This window comes from Orbicella franksi, chromosome 13, assembly GCF_964199315.1.
Source record: "Orbicella franksi chromosome 13, jaOrbFran1.1, whole genome shotgun sequence".
NCBI lineage: Eukaryota > Metazoa > Cnidaria > Anthozoa > Scleractinia > Merulinidae > Orbicella > Orbicella franksi.
In genome coordinates this window covers 15,101,026-15,123,586 of record NC_138157.1, presented here as the reverse complement: position 1 = coordinate 15,123,586, position 22,561 = coordinate 15,101,026, and the positions used below count along the sequence as shown (strand labels likewise).

Below are 22,561 nucleotides of genomic sequence, written 5' to 3'. Positions count from 1 at the left end.
AGTGCACTGTAAATTAGAGAAAGTTATATTACATAGGTTTTTATTGTAGGCTAGTTAATTAGTTCGTAATGTAATGTAATGTTAGCTAATCCATTCCTGTTAATATAGTTCATTTATTCTTTGTATTTTTTTACACGACTCCTAGGAAGACCATTTTCATGATACGATTTTCGTGTTTAAATAAAGATTGATTGATTGATTGATTAATAGTGCTTGCCAGCTAAAAGCCAGTGACTCATCGTCTGAAAAAAAAAAAAAAAAAATCGATCCACGAAAAAAGTCGTGGGGGAGGAGGTGGCCTCTTAGGTTCCCCTGAAATCTGCCCATGAATTAAGTCTCAATTAATCCATGAATTAAGGCTCAATTAACACATGAATTAAGGCTCAATCAATCACTTAGACTGCGAGCAGTCTTTCTTTTCCTCGAAAATCAGTGGGGAAGAACGCAAAACAAGTAGGCGCTAGCGTGACTCATGACTGTGAGCGTGACGTGCGACTAACGACGCGCGAGCCGCTAGTAGCGCGACGTCGGAAGACGGCTGCCAGCGGCTCGTGGAATCGCCGCTCGTCGTTCGCACGTCACACTCACAGTCACGCTCGCACGTCTACTTGTTTTGCGTTCTTCCCCACGGTTTTCGAGGAAAAGCGATACTGCTCGCAGTCTACACAACATCATGACATTTCCCTCCGGTGGAGAATCGTGTTGTCAGCGCGTGATTCGGTTCTAATGGACCAATCAGAGTTGAGGATGAAACCACCTTGCGAGCGGCCGTTGGCGCAGACCTGCTCACAAGCATGGGGCACGCCGAAGAGGCGAATTTTAAGCGAAATCTTTCGTTCTTCACTCCTCTTACCGCCGAAGCACGCGTCTGTGGAGTGAAATGCATTGGGCCTTATGGAATTGTTGTTTTTATCGCGATTCGGGACTTTTCCTTTTAAAGAGAGAGCGATTTATGGAGTAACGTCTGGCGAGCGATCGATGGAGTGAATCTGAAAATTATAGTTGGACCTATAATTAGTCTATCACTATTCTCGACTTCTGCTCAAGACATAAGATAGACACTTACGACTATCACAAATTTCGTTTCCATGGCAACTCATTCCTTTGCAGACCCCCACAACTTGTTTTCAATATGTTCGTGATAATTAAACCAGGTCAAGAACTTGACCTTACACATTTATATGCAGATGATGCAGATGAGGCATAGTTCGACCACTAGTTTGTCCGAGTCAGTGCTCACTGTAAAGTGTTTTTACCCTCGTTAAGTAAAGTTATTCTTCTTCTTCTTCATATTATTGGCAAATAACAAAATGGAACGGTTTATAGAACGCCATAAATGGCCATAAATGCTTGTAATATCTGGAACCCAGTATGCTACCAAGGGACCAAAATTACTACGCTCATATTGTGGAAGATTCTTAGCCAACAGAATAAAACTTTCAGCTAATACAAATTGGGTGAAATGTCTTTTTCTTGATATTTGATCTAAACTTGGTTGAGTTTATGACGTCATCACCTCGCTATTTGCATATTTTAAAAACTTGAATATCCTTGGAACGAAAAGAGATATTTGAAATAGGGTTATTCTTCTCTTACATACTACTGTTTAGTACTTATTTTGATTTTAAAACGGCTTAGATAGGACAAATGCAAATTTCGTCATGGTAGCACTTAAGTTCCACGTCTGGCAATATATCATTTTAGTATATATCACACAAGTGAATAGTGCTTTTCGCGAGCTCTGATTGGTTGACTTGGAGGTGATTAGCAAGTACTATTCATCTCAAAGCAGCCGGCGCGAGAGATTTTAAAATTTCCGACCGCTTGTCAAACATAAAATAGCGTTTTGGTCCGCTAATTATTCAGCTTGTGTGGTATATACTAAAACAATTATTCACCTCAGTGTCGGTGAAAGTGATAAATATTTACGTCCACTTCGGTCAATAATTGTTCACTATTTCATTAGCATTTTGCAAGGTCACTTCTTCAAAAGTTTTGAGGTAGAATACAAATTCTCATCTTTTCCCCTCAGATATTACTCCGAGCATGTGAACATTATATTACCGCAAAACCATAGGAAAAAAAAATTCTCGAGGCGCTACTTGCCCGACGACCCATCACAACGTACAGCTTGATCTAGGCTGGATGGAGGCTGTTGAAAGTCAGTTCTTAGCACGGCTACAGCTTTCATTTCCGCGCAGTATATCAGGTTTATGTTAACACACACATTTTTTTTCGTGAGAACATGATTGGATTCATGTGTTCACTTCAACACACTCTTTTATTAAATGGATGTCTTAGCTTTTAATGTTTTACAATATGTTCATGTGGGATACATATAGGCTAATGCAAAATCCTAATGCAAATTTATCTGTTTACACGGAGTACTGAAATGAGATACTTTCTTTAAGTAGGTATAGAACAATTAATGATATTTCTTCATCCTGAAGGAGAAGCTAATTTTAGCGAACAACTATGTGAAAAAGCAAAAAGAAACGTCAGATAAACACTTAAGCCTACACAAGGTAAAGGCCCGAAAATTGTCCAAGAACTCTTTATACTGTAACGTACCAAAAGATCTTTTATGGGATGAGTAATATTCGACGTAAGAAAATAATAATAAAAAAACAACTGATTTTCTTTATACTAGCGTAGGCTTAACCCTTTTATGCGTCCACGTTTATAGAAATAATTTCATCGCAGGCTTGAGTGGGAAACTCTTACACTACAAAACGTGGCAGTGTCCCAGTTGTCAGAAAAAATACTGAGTTTATCACAAGATTTGTCAGGTGTTAGTTAATCATCTTGTAAACTGACAAAATCCGTTCGCCTTCATTACTCATCACTCATGTCCCCATCTTGCCTCATGGATGAATTTGCAATGCAATGCATAGATTTTCCTATTCATGTGTACTAGATTTAAAATTACCAGCTCACATTACCTGCTCAAATCTGACACACTTTTGGTAGCCTGCGAACGCAGACGTATTTCCGGCGGTCGCTTGTCTCCGCCGAAAATAACGCCTGCGAACCCGAGCCAGGAAACGATTTCTGTAACGTAGGAATTTTAAGCCAATCACAGTTTAGCTCAAGTAGCCCCAGAACTACTGTGCCAGGTATTCGCTGCGAGGAGCACTCGAGTTTCATTCTATCATGGAATCTGATTGGCCAAGGAGAAACAAAAGTCATTACGTCACAGAAATCGTTTCCTGGCTCGGGCTCGCAGACGTAATTTTCGGCGGAGACAGGCGACAGCCGGAAATACGTCTGCGTTCGCAGGCTACACTTTTGGTTACTTAGCAAAAAATTACCTGCTCTAATTTACATTTTAATCAACTTTTAATAGCAAGTTAATATTCCTTATATGCTAACTAGCTAACTTAGGTTACTTGTCGTGCAGAAAACACTCTAAACTGAGCGGTTAGTATTTTGACCTCAGTTGAAGATCAATCAACCGGCAATCCCTGGTGTGCTTTGACTAAAAGACGATGTTTGAAAGACAACATGCTAACGTTCTTCTACTCTATCACTCTTACTAATATCTCGTAGCTACTGTTCTTGTAAGACCTATTCGTTCCATGTGTTCAATCATGTGTTTCAACGTTTCTTCTATAAGGCTGTAGTTTGATTCCATACTTGGTCCTTTAAAAGAATATCGTTCTGTGGAGCAAATGATGAGGACAAAAATCGTTAATTATGAAATGTTAAACTGTTAAAACGAATCAACGTTGTGATACACGCCGATCCGTACAAATGTCTCCAAACGCCAGACAATTTTGCCTTCAAAAAGGCAAAATAAAGAGACATAATTATTGTAATTATTCTGTGATAAACCAAACAAACATGGGTTATAAGAGGCATTTTCAGTTAAAAGACCTGGCTCTTTCTAGGTTTTTTGGTAGTAAAAAAGTAACAAACGAGAAAGATAACCTTTAAATATATATCTTATTTCTTGCTGTGGTCTCTACAATTTAAGTCCATTTCGTTACTCTACTATTTATTTCAATTGGCTTGAATCGTCATGCACAAATAATCATAGATAATAAAGGGGAATGGTTATAAAACTCGACAAAAACACAATAGTTGTTTACTCTGTACTGAGGAACTAGCGGATAGAAACGTTTTGGTTACGTAGTTCATACACAGCGCATGAACGCAAAACAAAAGATTATGCCCGGACGTGGACCTTCCAACATAAATCTTCAGGGGCACCCAACCACCGTTTTCTCTCGAATGCTTTTAAACGCTGTTTTAGGCTATCTGGAGTACTTTTAGAGCTCTGTAGGTTAATTTAGGTTGCGCTAAAAAAATTTTATCGGTTCGGTTACTCTAGGGGAACTTGAGATTCTCGAATTTATTAGGGCCTTTTTGTCCATTTCCCGAAAACCTTAGATTATATCGCCTCTCCGAAAATGATAGCTGACCTTTTTTAGGTACTCAAAACGACATTTTTAACAATCCGAAAACAACAGACATGAAATTTCTCATCTAACGAAAGTTCGAGGTAACAATTCTCTTAAGAAAATCAGAGGGGATTAAAGGCCTTCCGAACGGATAATTTACCGAAACGATCCGTTGGGTGCCCCTGAATCTTGGCATCTTTGTTTGCCCTTTTGATGTTTCCCGGGTTTCATAACCATTTCACTCTAAAAACTATGAAATAATGAAACTCAAGTTGTCAGATCCAAAAGATCCCAATTATTATGATAACACTAATTTAAATTGCTATATTGACAGGGTGCTAATGACAGACAAAAATTACGCCATGTGGTATCATGATTGGCTAATTTTAAAGTTTTCTCGTCGAAGTTTATTCGGTTGGCTCGAATTGGGGTTTTGTCGGGTAACTGTTTAAAATGTGTGTAGGGGACTTTTTTAAATTCAAATAATAATACGAGTGTTTGAGTTATCATTTTTCTTGTAATTGCTGGTATAAAGTAAGTTAAACGCATATATTTTGATATATTTTCCCGGAAACTTTTAAAATGTATTTGGAGAATACGTACTGATTATATTGATGTTACTATGGTTGTATTTGTATTTCAATACCTTCCTGGTCGACTCTGAGTTTAGCTCAAAGAATATTCATAAAGAACAAGTTTCAGTCATTTATAGTCTTCTTTTAATTTTCTTTTTACTATGTTACTTACTTTGTGAACGATGCGATCGCCAGTAGAGTAGCTAAAGCATAGCTTGGTGAGTTGTGGATACCTCCAGATCCTTAATATAAAAATAAAAACTAATTGGTTACTATCCCCATTTTGTCAGACAAACCATTTTCGAACAATAATAAAGGAAACCGTACAATTAGCCGTTGCGTTGGCATGTTTCATACCTCAAGCTTTGTGTTTAACCGGTAGGCCCAACCGGCAACACAAAAATAAAATAAAGTTATCATAAAAAAGCCTATAAAGTCATACCAGACGATTGAATATCGGTCAGACTGTGAAACGCAGACTGCGGACTACAGGCTGCAGACTGGAGACTGCACACTAGGGTTGAAACGTAGACTGAGGGTAAAATTCAGACTGCAGACTGTGGAACTTTTAAATGAATCGTGTAACCATTTCCGTCATTGAGAGCTAACCGTAAACAGGCTAACCGGAGCGCTATTTAGGTTAACCTGAATGATATTCAGTCTAGCGTGAGCGGTTTTCAGGCCAACCTGAGTGATATTCAGTCTAACCTGAGTGATATTCAGTCTAACCTGAGTGATATTCAGTCTAACCTGAGTGATATTCAGTCTAACCTGAGTGATATTCAGTCTAACCTGAGTGATATTCAGTCTAACCTGAGTGATATTCAGTCTAAGCTGAGTGATATTCAGTCTAACCTGAGTGATATTCAGTCTAAGCTGAGTGATATTCAGTCTAAGCTGAGTGATATTCAGTCTAACCTGAGTGATGTTCAGTCTGGCGTGAGCGGGTTTCAGGCTACCCAGAGTGATATTCAGTCTAATTGGAGTCCAGACTTTCACTGCGAATTTAGCGAGGTCTGCGGTTTGCATTTTGCCCTCAGTCTGAATTGTCCCCATTCTGCAGTCTGCAGTCTGCAGTGTGCAGTCTGCAGTCTGCGTTTTGCCGCTGACTTGATTGAGTGATTTTAAATACTATGAGATTTGGACAATGACGTCACCAACAGTCACCCTATAGTGAGGCAGACGAACAAATCTGTAAAGCTCACCTTCGTCGTCGCATGTATTCGGGCAAGTTCCTTTAGATTCTCCCGGGCAATGTCCATCCTCCTCCTTTTCGTCACGTTCAATTCCTTCACACTTGTCTGTCGGAGTGCATTTCCTTTCTACAGTTAATGCTCCACCTGTTCCACAGCAGACGGCTTGGCATTGCCCGTCTTTTGGTTTGTATTCTAAAGTGACTCCTAAAACACGACAGACAATGTTAAAAAAAGATAACTAGTAATTGCACAAACTGTTTTACTCTTTCAGTGGATGCATTTTTGTTTTGCTTGTTTGTTTGTTTTTTGTGATCAGTAATTCTTGGTATTACTAAGACGACAAAAAGGACACACAACTAAAATAATCCAATCACATAATCCTTTTAGTATTAGTATCAGCATGGGCATGGGCACTAGCATTAGCACTAGCACTAGCCTCCTCCATTCACTCCTTTGTAAGTAGCCGCGTAAATGATTTTCCATGGAATCTTCTCTCCTCTAATAACCAACGGGCCTACTTTGTACTTCTCAGTGGCGGACCGAAACAGATTCAATGGTAACCCAAGAGTAAGTGAACTTAAATCGACCAACTGCAAGAGGATCTTCCGTGGCGGCACCAAGGCTCTGGAATAAACTACCCCTCCAGATCAGACTTTCATCATCAGAGGCAGTTTTTAAGGCTAATCTTAAGACTTATCTTTTTAAGCGTGCATTTGATTTGTAGTTTTTACTTTTTATTTGTAGCCTAATTGTATTGTATAGCGTATTTAATTCTTAGGATTTTAACTTTTAGGATTAAGGATTTTAGGTTTTTAAAGAATTAGGATTTTAGTTTTAAAGTATTGTAAAGCGCCATGGACAATTAGTGGAAAATGGCGCTATATAAATGTATATTTATTTATTTATTTATCTAATTAATACTTATTTATTTTGTTCACTTACCAGTAAACGCGATGGTGTAGATTGTGTTACTTTCTGTTAAATTAGTAATCTTTCCGTCATTGAGTGCAGCCTCAAACACCCCTTTAATGGTTTTTCCTGACGAAATTCCGGTGTAAAACGACAGTTGTAAAGCGATATTTAAATGCGAGGTGCAGTTATCACTCTGTATTATCACGGACTTGATCGGGAAGTTTTTGTCTACGTATACGGTTTTGATCTGGAAAAGAGATCGAGAGAGAAAAAAAGAAAACGTATTACAGGTAAATAGGTAGTAATGTGATTTTTTTTTTTGCAAAGTAACAGTTGAAATTCAAGTTTTAGGCGGAGGTAAAGGGAGAAGATGGAAGGCATATTTACGTCAATTAACCCTTGTTACAATCATAGTAATGCTTTTCTGGAAATCGAAATCCTCATTTTTTTTTCAGACTAAAGTTTCCGTATCCTATATTTGATAAGTAAAGAACTGAGGTAGCCATTTTTCTATCTGAAAGCTAAAGAACTGTCCATATTTCATGCCTGAGGAATGTTTCCAGTTGTTATATTGCACTTCTAATTTCAGGAAAGCCCAGGGGGGTGAGGGGGAGGGGGGGTGGTACGTCTTATATAAGCTATATGAGTATGTACCGCTGTGAAGGGTATGGCTTTCAGGCAGTTTAGTCTGGGATAGGGTTTAGAAAGTAGACAGTTTGGTATAGAATAGGGTATCATTAAAAAACGGCTAATGCAAAAATAATTTAGTCTAAAACGGGGTTTTTTAATTACTCGGGGTTCTATAATAGAAATTGAAACTCAGAAGTGACTTGGTAAGATACTGGTTTAGTTAGTTTACGTTGAACTACGATAGTGACAAAGTTTCTGCATGGAACATAGCTAATCTGGGATAGGGTAGGGATTTTTGGTGCCTAATCTAGAGTAGGGTTGCCAAATCAAGCTGATCATGGTCTAGTTTAGGATAAGGGTTTCAGTGACCCAGCGGTACACCCCTACACAAAGATTTAAGTGAAATGTAATAGTAATTGATGACAAATGTTCTATTCTATGCTCTACCCATTTTCAGACGTGACTGTGCAAAAGCCGCTCTATTTCAGACCAAAATTGTTAATTGAATGTTTGAAAACGGTAATAACGTGCGAGGATTGCATGTTATTGTCTTGGAACTAAGTACGGTTTTGCTTTTACTCACGTCGATCTGCAAGCTAGCTTTTAAGGCCGTCAATCTGTCACCACTGCAATTAGTTGTAATTGTTAACATCAGAATTACTATTGGACCTGAATTAGGACAGAAAAAAATTATAATGATACAAAAATCGAAACAACAATATTATTTCAATTAGAAAAAGTTCTTTCCCTTGCAGGACTGATTGGTTTGTCTAATTTGCTTATTCAATAAAAATTTAACCTCACACTTGTTTTTACCATGTAGCTAGCGTAGTGCAACAGCGAATTGGAAGAGATGGAAGCAGTGGCCGGGCTTGGAAATGTAATATCCAGTCTACCATTCCTACAATTCCAATATAGTTCAGTTTTGCACAGCCGCATACATCGCTTATGGTACCACGTTGTCAGATGTAGTCGGCGAAGTGTTCTTGTTATTAAACCGCATTTATCTAGAGAAAGACTCGCGGTTGTTACAGGAAACTGCTTCATCTAATCTTTGTTCTAAGGTTTCGCTTAAGAAGGAATTGTTATCATTCAAACCTTATCTGTACTCCGTTTATGAAACGAGGGCGCTTGCGCGCTTAAGAGGCGCCCTCTGTAAATTTCAACTATGGCCATCTGGACCAGAAAAAAATCAGATTCCTCAAACTTTCTCAGATGAATGGTCTAGACAAGTGATTCACAAAAATATAACTTTCAGTTCAATTCGATTCGTATTTTAGCGCTGGGGCCACCATCTTGGTTTTGCCCCTCTGAGAGGGCTTTCAGCGGCCATTTTAGGGCACATTTTTAACAATTTGCCATACAAAGAAAACGATATAAATCCGGGTAAAAACCCTTTATTCGAGACAAGCAAATGTTTCTTGTTACATTGAGAGGCTGTTTTGGCAATTTGATCATCACCTGATTTTTTTACAGAATTTTAAATTTCTTCCCTTTCGGACTATTCATGAAGCGCCATAAAAAAGGCGAAGTTTAAAGGAAAATATCGCCAAAAGCACATCATTTGAGATCCCAAAACAGCCCTCCACTTATAGAGCAATGTCTCACCTGTAAAAACATGCAATAAAATTTGGGGGCAGTCAAAACTGTAAAATGTTACAAGAAGAAGTTTAAGCTGTGCTTTTGTCAACAAAGACCGCCGTCCTAATTAGCATAATAACGTGAAAATAACGATGCACAGAGAAAATAATGATATTGTAGGATTCCACGTGGGAATTTTTATTTTAGCTTGCCATTTACGTATGCAAATTAGGACTATTTAAAACGTTACGGTTTCCTAGCGCGCCAATCTTTTCAACGTTTTCTCTAGCTTCAAGTTAATATTGTTGCGGAATCTATTCTACCTAGCTTCACCGTCATCGCTACAGTCAGGAAACATTTGTAAGTCTTTATATTCTGTCCTGTATTTCTTATATCGCTCGGCTCTTCTTCACATGTATTTTTATTTATTTTTCTAGTCGGACCTCGCTCGCTCTATCTTTCAATTCTCAACGGGCTCCTCGAGTCTCTTCAACAGAGCGTGAGTTCGAAATCTCTAGACGTAGCGTCAACAAGAACTGTAAGCTACATTGTCCGAAAATGGTTCCAGAGGTTGATTGCCTTTCCTAATCGTCGATCGCTGTTGAACTCGACGATGGAAGAAGAAACCGATGGCCAAGCTACCCGTCGCCAAGTTCTACCGAACAGGGCGTTCGGAATGAAAATTTACTCCGTCTTCATAGAAGCAGACGAGCGGCAAAGGGCAACGTTACGAAGAAAATCACTGAAATCACTTTGTGTATGTCGCAATCGCCTTCATCGGAGGAATTGTTATCCAAGGCACAAGAATTTAACACGACTATAGAGGCTTTCAAAACTGCTCATGCAAATTATCACTCAATGTTGAGTGATGAAGATGAGATTCAAGACTCTCAAGATTATTACGAATCCGAATGTGCAAGGATTGCTAATTTTCAAGAGACATTAGATCAGTTTATCACAAGGACCAGTGTACAGAATTACGCAAGCGAAGTTCGACCAGAAGATTCAATTAGCAATGTCGGCTCGAGAACACACACGCGATCGCGCTCGTCGCACGCGTCATCTCGGAAGTCGGGTGGTGGCTCTACGACTCATGTACATAGCCCAAGATTGGCCGCTGCTGCAAAAAGGGCAGCTCTACAAGCAGATGCCGCAACCCTCCATAAACAGCAAGCTATACAGCAAGAAGAATTACGCCTTCGACGGGAAATTATTAAGCAGCAACAACTTCAAGAAGAAGCCAAGTTACGCCTCGATCAAAGAACGCGTGAGCTGGATCTGGAAAGGAAAATTGCTAGAGCGCAGGCCGAGGAACAAACGTACGCTAATGCCGAGCTAGAAACTGCCAACGTCAAACAGCCATCTGGAATTCCTGCTCAATTGCTCCCTCTTCCGTTGGATCAACAGCCATTTTCTCCTATGAAGCCACGCCCTCCCATGGCTCCACAGGAAACCAAGCCTTTAGAGAACAAATACTATGAAGATGTTCGCCTCGCCGGCCATCTTGAAGACGACATAAAAGAAAGTCCATCATCACATGGCTCATCTACCGGGGAGAGATTCCTACAAGAACTAATAGAGATTCAGAGAGAGCAGCAGAGACATAACAAGAGTCTTCTTTACCTCCAAGAATCTCGTGATCATCAATTACAGGAACTACTCGCTCAGCAAAACAAGCTTTCCTTGTCACTCACATTACCAAGCAGCGAGGTGCAAGTGTTTGACGGAGACCCCGCCAATTATTACAACTTCGTGCGGTCATTTACGAATCTCATTGAGGCGAAGACCACTGACTGCAAGATGCGCCTACACTATCTTGTCCAATACACTCGCGGAGATGTCCATGATTTAATGAAAAGCTGCCTAGCGATGGAACCAGATAGGGGTTACATCGAGGCGCGCCGTCTTTTGAAGGAAAGGTACGGACAAGGATATAAAATCGCAACAGCTCTGGTCGAACGTTTGATAAACGGGCCACCCATAAAGAATGAAGATTGTAACGCTCTCCAGAAGCTTTCAATTGCACTTACAAATTGTAAGAACATTTTGCAAGATGTTGGTTACCTCAACAAGGTTGACAACCCTTACAGTCTGCAGAAAATTGTGAGAAGGTTGCCACTCCCACTGAGACGAAGTTGGCGCGACAAGGCAGACGACATTACAAATAATGAGCAGAGAGAGATCACTTTCCACGACTTCGCAAAGTTTGTGGACGCGAAAGCACGCGCAATGTCCCATCCGGTGTTTGGAGACATTAAAGATGATCCAAGGAATGGCAGAAAGGATTCAAAAGGGTCAACCAATAGAAGAGGTGCCAATTTCGCCACTTCCGGGAGTGATGGAGACCACCCTGATGTTAACAATAAGCAGCCAGATTCATCCATTGGCTCAACTTTGACAAAGAAGCTGCCTGCTAAGTGTCCCTTTTGCAATAGTCATCACGTCCTAGTCCGCTGCAAAGACTTCAAGAAGCTTCGCGTGGAGCAGAGACTTCAGTTCGTTCGTTCAAAGGGTCTCTGTGTTAACTGCCTCCTTCCTGGCCATTTTGTAAGGGAGTGCCCCAAGTCAAGTTTCTGTAAGATTTCCGGATGTCAATCCAAGCACTCCACATATCTCCACCCACAGAGAGATGCACGAGAACCTGAGGAGACATCGCGTCGTGAGAATACTAATGAGCATGAGGTTTCAATACCAGACGGCAATGCTGTAGGCAACGCCCAAAGCAGCTTCATCAGCGCCGATGGTCAGTGTGCTTCAATTGGGGCCGGCAAATCAGCTACCGCCTTACCAATAGTTCCTGTAAGGGTCAAGGCTAAAGGATCAAATAGATCAACTGTAACCTACGCCTTTCTCGATAGCGGCTCCAATACCACATTCTGTTCCAACAAGCTCGTGGAGACTTTGGGCATCGAAGGGGACAAGACGCGACTTTCCCTTACTACCCTCGGCAAGCAGAACTGCATAACGAGCTGCAATCTCTTCAGTCTGGAAGTATTTGATTTGGATGAGAATTACTTTGTTGATCTTCCGTCCGTGTTTTCAGTACCGAGCCTACCCGTGAGTAATGACAGTATTCCGACTCAAGAGGATGTGATCAGCTTCCCTTACCTCAGAGATCTTCAAATCCGAACGATCGATTCGGATATCGGCTTGCTTATTGGATGTGACGTTCCAAAGGCCCTGGAACCTCGTGAAACTCGTGTTAGTCAAGGCCAAGGCCCATTTGCCACTCGAACGATATTTGGTTGGACGGTGAATGGTCCCTTGGTGAGAATGGGCCAGCCACACCCAGTTTGCAACTTTGTAAAGGCCGACGAAGAGCTTAGCCAGCAGTTTCGCACGTTCTGCGACTGGGAATTCTCGGATTCCATTTGCGTCAGCAAACCAGCAATGTCCAAAGAAGACAAGCGTGCACTATCAATCATGAAGGAGTCGATCTGTTTGAAGGAAGGTCACTACCAGATAGACTTACCCTGGAAAGACGATGTGCCCTGTTTACCAAACAATCGAACAATGGCAGAACACCGTTTGAAGTTACTGCGCAGAAGGTTACTTAAGAACCCAGACCTGCGTTCGAAGTATTCAGCATTCATGGACAGCCTTTTCGAGAACAGGTACGCTCAAATGGTACCCCAGACTCCACTGGAACACACCACCAGTGTAACATGGTACTTACCTCACCACCCTGTCGTGAACCCGAACAAGCCAGACGAGGTTCGTGTAGTGTTCGACTGTGCCGCACGATACAACGGGGTGTCCCTTAACTCTCAGCTTCTGCAGGGTCCAGACCCAACCAACACGTTGGTGGGAGTTCTGATTCGTTTTCGTGGAGCCCATCGCCATAATGTCCGACATCGAAGGAATGTTCCACCAGGTGCGTGTAAGCCCCAAGGATTGCGATGCTCTCCGCTTCCTATGGTGGCCAGAAAACGACTTCAGTAAGGATCCAGAAGATTACCAAATGTTGGTTCATTTATTCGGTGCCACCTCGTCCCCGAGTTGCGCTAATTTTGGCTTAAAGCAGACGGCAGACGATAATCAAGAAATGTTCAGCGAAGAGGCAGTGAGAACTCTAAGGCGCAATTTCTATGTGGATGAGTCCATCAAAGGCGAAACCAAGGCAATATCACTGGTATCAGAACTTCGCGCACTGCTTTCCAAAGGGGGATTTCGGTTAACCAAATGGATTTCTAACTCCAGAAAAGTTATTGAGTCTGTACCTACATCAGAGAGAGCAGTCTCGGTGAAGGATCATCTCCTCGACCAATTGCCTTGTGAACGTGCTCTGGGAATCCGATGGGATGTCGAGACGGACACCTTTGGCTTTAAGATATCCTTAAAGGACAAGCCTTCTACCAGAAGAGGAATTCTCTCCATCGTGAGTTCCATCTACGACCCTCTGGGTTTCGCTGCACCTTTCATCCTCCCAGCCAAGCGTCTACTGCAGAACGTGTGTCGAAGAGGCTTAGGATGGGACGACATAGTGTCAAACGAAGACATCGCTATATGGCAGAGTTGGCTCGGAGATCTCCCTAAGCTGGAGTCACTTAAAGTTTATCGATGTTTCAAGCCGCCTGACTGCGGCGACGTCACAACTTGCCAGATCCACCACTTTGCTGATGCCAGTCAGATCGCTTATGGCGCAGTGTCCTACCTGCGCATCACAAACGCGCAAGGTCTCATTCATTGTTCATTTGTCATTGGGAAATCCCGGCTGTCACCACTCAAGCTTCTTACTATTCCTCGGTTAGAATTGAGCGCAGCTGTTGTCGCAGCCAGACTGGACAAGATCATTAGAACTGAAACCGACATAAAGGTCGACGAGTCTGTGTTTTGGACCGACAGCACTTGCGTCTTAGGATACCTCCGAAACGAGAGCAAGCGCTTTCATACCTTTGTGGCCAATCGAGTAGCTACAATACAGGAGGTCGCGGCCGCTTCGCAGTGGAGGCACGTTGACTCCTCACAGAACCCAGCGGACGACGCATCGCGTGGGCTCTCCGCAGAGGCTCTGTTAAAGAACAGTCGATGGCTCAGAGGCCCTGATTTCCTGTGGCGTCCAGAATCTTCTTGGCCCGTTGCACCCAGTCCCGTCCTGGAGGTTTCACCAGCTGACCCAGAGGTAAAATCAACAGTTGAGGTATACTCCCAATACACAGAAATCAGAGAGGAACCGATGAACAAGATCTTTGAACGATTTTCCTCGTGGTACGGCTTGAAGAAATTCATGGCTTGGATCCTTCGCTATCGTGATAATCTCCGATCAGCAGTTAAGCAACGTAGGAGTGGTTACACAACAGTCACTAAGAAAACAAAGATAGTCCCAATTACCCTTGAAGAGTTACGAAATGCAGAAAAGGAAATTGTGAGACACGTTCAAGAAGAAAGTTTCGAAGAGGAATTGGCCATATTGAGAAAGGCATCATCCACGCCATCATCCTCACCCCCCTCAAGTGAGCAGAAATCAAAGCGTCAGGTCAAGAAATCGAGCAAGATCGTCAAACTCGATCCCCGGATGATTGACGGCTTGTTGTGTGTCGGAGGGAGGATAGCCAATGGACCCTTCCAGCAGCGTGTAAAGCATCCAGTAATTTTGCCAAAGTCTCACCACATTGTTCCCCTCATCATTCGCCAGTATCATCATGTTTCTGGTCATTTAGGAGTGGAACATGTTCTTAGCCTGATTGGAGAGAAGTTCTGGATCGTCGGCGCCAGAACAGCAGTGCGAAGATATCTAAATACCTGCGTTGCTTGCAAGAGAAGACAAGCCCATGTTGGAAAACAGAAAATGGCGGATTTGCCACTAGACAGAATTACACCTGACAAACCTCCATTCACCTATGTGGGAGTCGACTGCTTTGGCCCGTTCCTGATTCGCCGTGGAAGAACAGAAGTTAAGCGTTACGGTGTGCTGTACACCTGCTTGGTGGTACGTGCTGTTCACATAGAAGTGGCCCACAATCTGGACACCTTTTCGTTTCTAAACAGTTTCAGGCGATTTGTTGCAAGAAGAGGATCTCCGGAACTGATAAGATCCGACAACGGCAGCAATTTTGTATCAGGAGAACGCGAGCTTAACCGCTCTATCAAAGAATGGAACCAGGAAAAAATCGCCGATTTCCTACTTCAAAGAAACGTCCAGTGGGCATTCAACCCTCCATGTGGGTCCCACTATGGCGGTCCATTGGAACGTTGCATAAGGACAGTAAGAAAGGTCTTAAACGCACTGGTCAGGGAGCAAGTATTGGATGACGAAGGGCTGTCAACATTCATGTGCGAAGCGGAGTCAATCGTAAACATCAGACCCTTGACAAAGGTCTCAGACGACGTTCGCGACCTCGAACCCCTTACGCCTAATCACCTTCTCCTCTTTCGGTACAGCCAACCGTTTCCTCCTGGAATCTTTGCCAAGGAGGACATATACTCCAGGTGCAGGTGGAGGCAAGTCCAGTACTTATCGGATGTATTTTGGCGCAGATGGGTAAAGGAATATCTCCCAACTTTGCAACAGAGGCAAAAATGGTTCAGGCTGCGCCGAAATTTTCAAATCGGAGACATCGTACTGCTCACAGATGAGAAGTCACCAAGGGGTTTATGGCCACTTGCACGCATAACCGGCGTTAAGACAAACCAGCGAGACCGTCTAGTAAGAAGCGTCACGCTGAAAACAAAATCAAGCACACTCGAACGTCCTATAGACAAGATCGTCTTACTTGAAGGAGTAGCTGAAGTTGCGGAGGAAGCTTAATTGTGGAACTTGCCTATCTGTCTCGTCACCCAGTGACGCTGTACTAAGGAACAATTAATGTTAACATTGCGTGGTAATCCTTTATAGTCTAATGTAAATGCCTATGTAGCGCATTTAGGGGCCGGGATGTAGGATTCCACGTGGGAATTTTTATTTTAGCTTGCCATTTACGTATGCAAATTAGGACTATTTAAAACGCTACGGTTTCCTAGCGCGCCAATCTTTTCAACGTTTTCTCTAGCTTCAAGTTAATATTGTTGCGGAATCTATTCTACCTAGCTTCACCGTCATCGCTACAGTCAGGAAACATTTGTAAGTCTTTATATTCTGTCCTGTATTTCTTATATCGCTCGGCTCTTCTTCACATGTATTTTTATTTATTTTTCTAGTCGGACCTCGCTCGCTCTATCTTTCAATTCTCAACGGGCTCCTCGAGTCTCTTCAACAGAGCGTGAGTTCGAAATCTCTAGACGTAGCGTCAACGAGAACTGTAAGCTACAGATATATTCCACTTACCTCGCGACATGTCGACAACTGGATGTTCCACGATACCTCATGTTATATTTCCAGTATGTTTCAGCCACATTTTCGGTGATTAGTGTACGAAATCACTCTCGGACATCGCCACGGTTAAGCAGATTTCAACTCTCCAAAACCCGCTTCATAACATCTATCAATATATGTATTTTCCTTCGGAAGGTCAGCGTGAGCACGCATGTGATTTATGCTAACACATCTTGTGCTAGCACGTGGAGTCTCTAGAGACTCCAGTTGGAATATATATAAGGAGTGAATAGGTTGATATATTCATCAAGTGCGACACTACTCGACGGTGCTTGTAGTTTTCTTGTTTGTTTCATCGAATTTGAGATGCCCTCGAGTCCCGAAACTTCGAAGAACCCTACAGAGTCTGCTACGGAGGACGTTTTCGAACGTTTTAAAACGTACCTTGACCACAAGATTGAAAATCTCTCGTCGGGATTAAGCTCGCAATCGTCAAGTGAAACTGGAAAATTACAAAGAGCGTCTGAGGCCGGCAAGCTTACGTTCCAAGGCAACAAAGACCAGTTCCTGTTTAACTCCGAACTTCAGGCGACGGTAGACGAAGCCGCTAATTTTCTTGGCTTGCGCGACGTCGACAAAGCTGCTGAAAAGGTTGACGACATCATCAGAAGATCATACAACTGGCAGACAAGAGCGAAGCAGGTTGGCTTGCGGTGAAGGAATACGAGGCGGAGGAGTTAGCTAGTGATTCGGACGACGAGAAGAGGATCAGGAAAGCGCGGAGAGGGCTTTGAAGAAGAAGAAGCAAAATGCTTTAAAGAAATCCGAGAAGAATAAGACTCCCCTCAGCGCTCATACTTCTCGCGCTGCTGACGACCGGTCTCTTTTTCGAGGTATGCTCCTTGCCCTTTCTTTGTTTTTTCAATGTGGCAGGCAGGTGCTCTCACTCTGCCTGCCTTACAGTCTTGTGTATTTGTGTTATGCTTCAGCGTTCTGGAGAAAGAAAATGATTTTCCTTCATACGAACGGAGTGAGGGAGAAGGAAAATGTATTTTCCTTCGGAAGTTCAGCGTGAGCACGCATGTGATTTATGCTAACACATCTTGTGTTAGCACGTGGAGTCTCTCGAGACTCTAGTTGGAATATATATAAGGAGTGAATAGGTTGATATATTCATCAAGTGCGACACTACTCGACGGTGCTTGTAGTTTTCTTGTTTGTTTTGTTTATTTTTTCCACGTTTTTATTTTTTCTTCAGTGAAGGTTTTCTGCTGTGCGTTCTTTGTTTTTTCGTTTTCAGGCCGTAGAATGCCTTCTCCGGCAGACATCTGCTTCAGATGCGGAAAGAGAGGTCATTGGAGTTCAAGTTGCGGGAGGCTCAGCGACGGTCCTGGATTCGGGAATTACAGAAACACAACCAGACTTGGCTCAGGCAGTACATCTGGAGAGCAATCCAGCAGACCAGACGAGCGACAGTCAACTATTTGAACATGATGATGCGGTCGGATGTTTTGAAGATATCATTAAGGTGGAAGACTTGTTTTTGCCTTCTTTTGAGGTAGAGTCTGATTCACTGGTCCCTGGTACAGTTCCGCCAGGTGTTAAGTGGAGACTTCAAGCTCATGTTCTGTTTTGGGAGAAGATTGGCGCACCACCTTTTATCATCGACTGTATTAGAGAAGGTTACAAAATTCCGTTTTATGTTTCTCCGCCTCCAGCAGAATTTAGTAATAATCGTTCTGGTTTAGAACATTCCGAGTTCGTTCACTCAGCTATTCTTGAGTTGCTTTCCTTGGGAAGAGTTTGTCAAGTTCCGAAGAGTTGCCTCAACGTTATCAATCCGCTTTCTGTTTCGGTTCAAAGTTGTGGGAAAAGACGTTTGATTTTGGATTTAAGGTACATCAATCACCACGTTTTTAAGCAAAAATTCAAGTTCGAGGACTGGAGAGCTGGGCTAGACTATTTTGAGAAAGGTAGCTACTTCACCAAATTTGACCTCAAAAGTGGATATCATCATTTGGATATTTTTCCAGAACACCAGCCATTCCTCGGTTTTAGCTGGGTGATGTCTGATGGGGAACCTAGTTTCTTTATGTTTACAGTTCTCCCGTTTGGTTCATCTTCGGCGCCTTACATTTTCACCAAGTTGCTCAGACCTTTAGTAAAGCATTGGAGATCTCAGGGAATACGTGCCGTTGTTTACCTCGATGATGGTTTTGACGTTGAGTCTACTGAGTCGTTGAGCCAAATTCATTCGAACATTCTTAGATCAGACCTTCCCGCGGCGGGCTTCATATCTAATGACGACAAGTCAGTTTGGGTTCCTGTACAATTTATTGTTTGGCTTGGTATTGTTTGGGATGGGATTCAAGGAAACATTAGCATTACTGAGTCAAGAATAGATAAGGCCTTGTCCCACATTGGCAGCGCCCTACAACCTCGTGCGTTATCAGCAAGAAGTTTGGCTTCCATTGTTGGAAAGATCATATCTATGAGTCCCGTTTTAGGAAACCTCGCTCGAATTATGACCAGGCATTGTCAGATGTCTGTGGCTGCCGCCCAAGATTGGGATAGTGTATTTTTGCTTGATAGATACTGTGTAGTTGAACTTGAGTTTTGGAAGAACAATCTTCGTTCCGTTAACACTAGAAGCGTGTCTGATTCGGTCACTCCATTTGTTTCTATTTATTCAGATGCAAATGATGTCGCTTGCGCTGGCCATATTGACGGGAAAGATATTTGTGATCATAGGATGTTTACTGAGGCTGAACGTCAGGAGAGTTCCACTTACCGTGAATTATTAGCTGTACAGTTCGTCCTTAGTTCATTCAGTTCTTTTCTGCCTAATTCAAGAGTCAAGTGGTTTACCGATAACCAGGGGGCCGCAAGAATTGCGCAAGTTGGTAGTATGCACTTTAATCTTCACAAGTTAGCTTTTGATATTTTTTCGCTATGCTTTAAATTGGGAATTGTTTTGGACATTCAGTGGGTGCCCCGATCTCTCAATGATAAGGTGGATTACCTCGGCAAGATAATTGATTATGACGATTGGGAACTTGCCCCCGAGTTTTTTCAGCAGCTAGACTCTTTGGGGGCCATATACTGTGGATTGTTTTGCCTCTCACTACAACAAAAAAGTTCCAAAATATTTTTCAAGATTCTGGAACCCTGCGACGTCAGGTGTGGATGCGTTTTTCCAGGACTGGCGAGGCGAAAATTGTCTACTTGTACCACCGATTCCAATTTTGTCTAAAGTTCTCATTTTCATGTTTAGATCTCCTGCCAGTGGAACGTTAATTGCACCGCATTGGCCGTCTGCTCCTTTTTGGCCACTGTTGGTCAATAGGTTTTGGAGTTTTGTTGTTGATTACGCTTTCTTCGAAGGTGCGCTAGCGTTGCGTTCAGGGCGCAACATTAACTCGCTGTTAGGCTCGTCAAGTTGGAATGGTTTTATCATCGCTGTCAAACTTAATTTTTCTGACAGTGTCATCACAAACCAACTGGATCGTACATAAACATTATACACGCTGTGTTATTGTATTACAGTTTTTCAAGCCTTTTTTGGCAGTCCTTGGAGCCGGTTGGCATCAGGTTCTAGCCGGATGGCAGCGAACTCTTTTAGCCGTTTGGCTTTATGGTCTAGCCGGATGGCAGCGGACTTTGGCCGGTTGGCTATGGATTTTTTCTTAAACTTTTCGCCGGCGCTAAATCGGCATAAGCACATCCCCTTCCCTCTATTTTATATTATCTCTTAGTATTTTTGCTTCCTTAGGATTTGACTGAAGCCACTTCGTGGGGACGGACCTGTGTTGCCAAAAGGCGTTTAATGCTGAAGCAAGTTTTATCGTCTAAGGCTAATTCTTCTGTTAAAAAGTATGTCGCTCAATACAGGCTTTTCTCTCTTTATATGAAGTCCAGAGGCCTAAGATTGGTTTTGCCTTATGATAGTTTACTTATATCTGAATACCTGTCTAATCTTCACGAAACCAAAAAATCATATGCTGTTGTTTTGTCTGCGTTTTGTGCGTTAAAATGGGTCCATGATCTTATTCCATACGGGATACAAGGTAATCCAGTTGATTCTGCACTATCTCGCAACATTGTGGAGGCTAGTAAACGTGTATTTAGCAGACCGGTCAGAAAAAAGGAGCCTATTACTCCTGATATGATACGTCGAATTTGTATTAAGTTTGCTTATGAAGGCTGTAATCTTAGTGGTTTACGTACAGCATTAATTTTTGTTTTAGGCTTTTATGGCCTCTTCAGGGTTAATGAGCTTTTGGATATACAGGCTTCGCATATTGTAGTTTTTGATGATCATCTAGAGATTAATGTTAAGCATAGCAAAACTGATCAATATAGGCAAGGCAATATTGTGTTTATTTCTAAAAGTGGTGGTCTTGCATGTCCTCATTCATTATTAGCCCGTTATTTTTCAGCAGCAAGTATTGATCTAAGTTCATCTGCTCACATTTTTAGAACCCTTAAATTTGTCAAGAAGGGCAATTTGTATACCCTAGGCCCTAGGAGACTAAGTTATACTAGGTGTAGAGAGCTAATTAAAGAATCGCTTTCAGCTATAGGGATTAACTCCATCCCTTATAGTACTCATAGGCTTAGATCAGGCGGTGCTACCTTTATAGCAGACAATCTTATGAAATCAGGTGCGTCTGATAGGTTATTAATGCTTCACGGGCGATGGAAATCAGAGAAAGCTAAGAATATGTATGTTAAAGATTCTCTGGAAAGTAGGTTACAACTAACTACATATTTTCCTACTTAGGCTTTTTGAGTCGTAAAGATGTAGCCAGTTTTCCCTCCTCACATTGTTTGTACTTATTTGCCTAGCTTAGTGTGAAATGAATTAAAGCATCGTCGGGCAGGTGCTCTCACTCTTCCTGCCTTACAGTATTGTGTATTTGTGTTATGCTTCAGCGTTCTGGAGAAGGAAAATGATTTTCCATCGTACGAACGGAGTGAGGGAGAAGGAAATATTTGTCTTCCGTCTCATAAGCCGCCGTTTACAAGAAGTTTAACAATTTGCTGAGATCCTAACTGACCCAGAAGTCTGTTAGCAGCCTTTAAAATCCTCCTCTTAATCGAGGACTCATCAAGAACTCGTTTTAGCTCAGTTCTGCTTTGATCTGTTGTGCACCCGCCATTATTCCACAGATTGCGTTACATTTGACAAATGCACATTCCAACGGGTAGGGGTAGGGTGGGTAGGAAGTGAAAATGTAACCGACATTAAAGCCATTGTAGGCATTTCTGTGGCTAAACTAGTAACTGGCTTTCCCAGAATGATTTGAACATGAGCTTCTGCTTGCAGGCATTTTCTAGGTTATTTTTGCAGGGTGGGTTTTGAGGAGTGGGGTTCGTGTCTTAAAAAAAAAGAAAGAAAACGATAGACAGTATCAGGTCAAAAGATTATGATTTGCGTATCTTGATCAGCTTTATCAGTTCATCAGTGAGGCCCTATCGGGGGTTTTCAGGATACTGGATATTTGGGTAAAAAATTAATAGGATGCAAGAAAGTTACGGGAAAAATTAATGGAGTAGTGCATGTTTAGATCAGATAAAGCGGGACAGTTGTGTCTTTCGCTGCTGGAAGTGCCATCAAATTTTGCAGAAGACAACAGACTGACGAATAGTGCGCAGGAAGTAATGGTAAGGGACGTTCTATTGAAACTCCTTACATTTTCTTAGCCGTTTCACTTTTGCATCAGAAAAGAAAATGTTCAGAAAATTACTGAAGGGCAGTTAAGGACGGTGCCTTCTTTTTTAGGCATGGTTTAAACGCCAGGCGCGCGCTTGGGTTGGAACTAGTGACGTAATTAACTACCCTACCAAGCGTGCGACTTCAAAAAAAATCTTATTGTGGCCGAAACAAATTTCGCACTAAAATTACGAGCCTGTACTAAGCCCGGGATTACCAGAAAAGCAGCATATCGCTAAGCACTAACTGTGAACGGCTTCCAACTGAAAAACTAGCTTTATCGTATCCGTAGAAAT

General features: G+C 42.2%; 1 protein-coding gene and 1 pseudogene across 9 annotated transcripts in view; one reads left to right on the top strand and one right to left on the bottom strand.

The window, feature by feature from the left end:
• Positions 1-1,621: 1,621 nt before the first annotated feature.
• LOC145465197 (uncharacterized) overlaps positions 1,622-22,561 on the bottom strand; it is a 42,373-nt gene continuing 21,433 nt past the window's right edge. For 4 of the 9 annotated variants that reach the window (XM_081448968.1, XM_081448971.1, XM_081448970.1 and 1 more), the window contains 5 exons: positions 8,300-8,385; positions 7,117-7,333; positions 6,184-6,378; positions 5,151-5,220; positions 1,622-3,660 (listed from right to left, as the gene is read on the bottom strand). In XM_081448968.1, the coding sequence (XP_081305094.1) occupies positions 3,645-3,660; positions 5,151-5,220; positions 6,184-6,378; positions 7,117-7,333; positions 8,300-8,385 (584 nt within the window). In that variant the 3' untranslated portion in view covers positions 1,622-3,644. The remainder of the gene's footprint in view (positions 3,661-5,150; positions 5,221-6,183; positions 6,379-7,116; positions 7,334-8,299; positions 8,386-22,561) is intronic. The other 5 variants (XM_081448972.1, XM_081448973.1, XR_014041537.1 and 2 more) reach the window with 4 other exon arrangements.
• On the top strand, positions 16,833-17,878 carry LOC145465213 (uncharacterized; annotated as a pseudogene).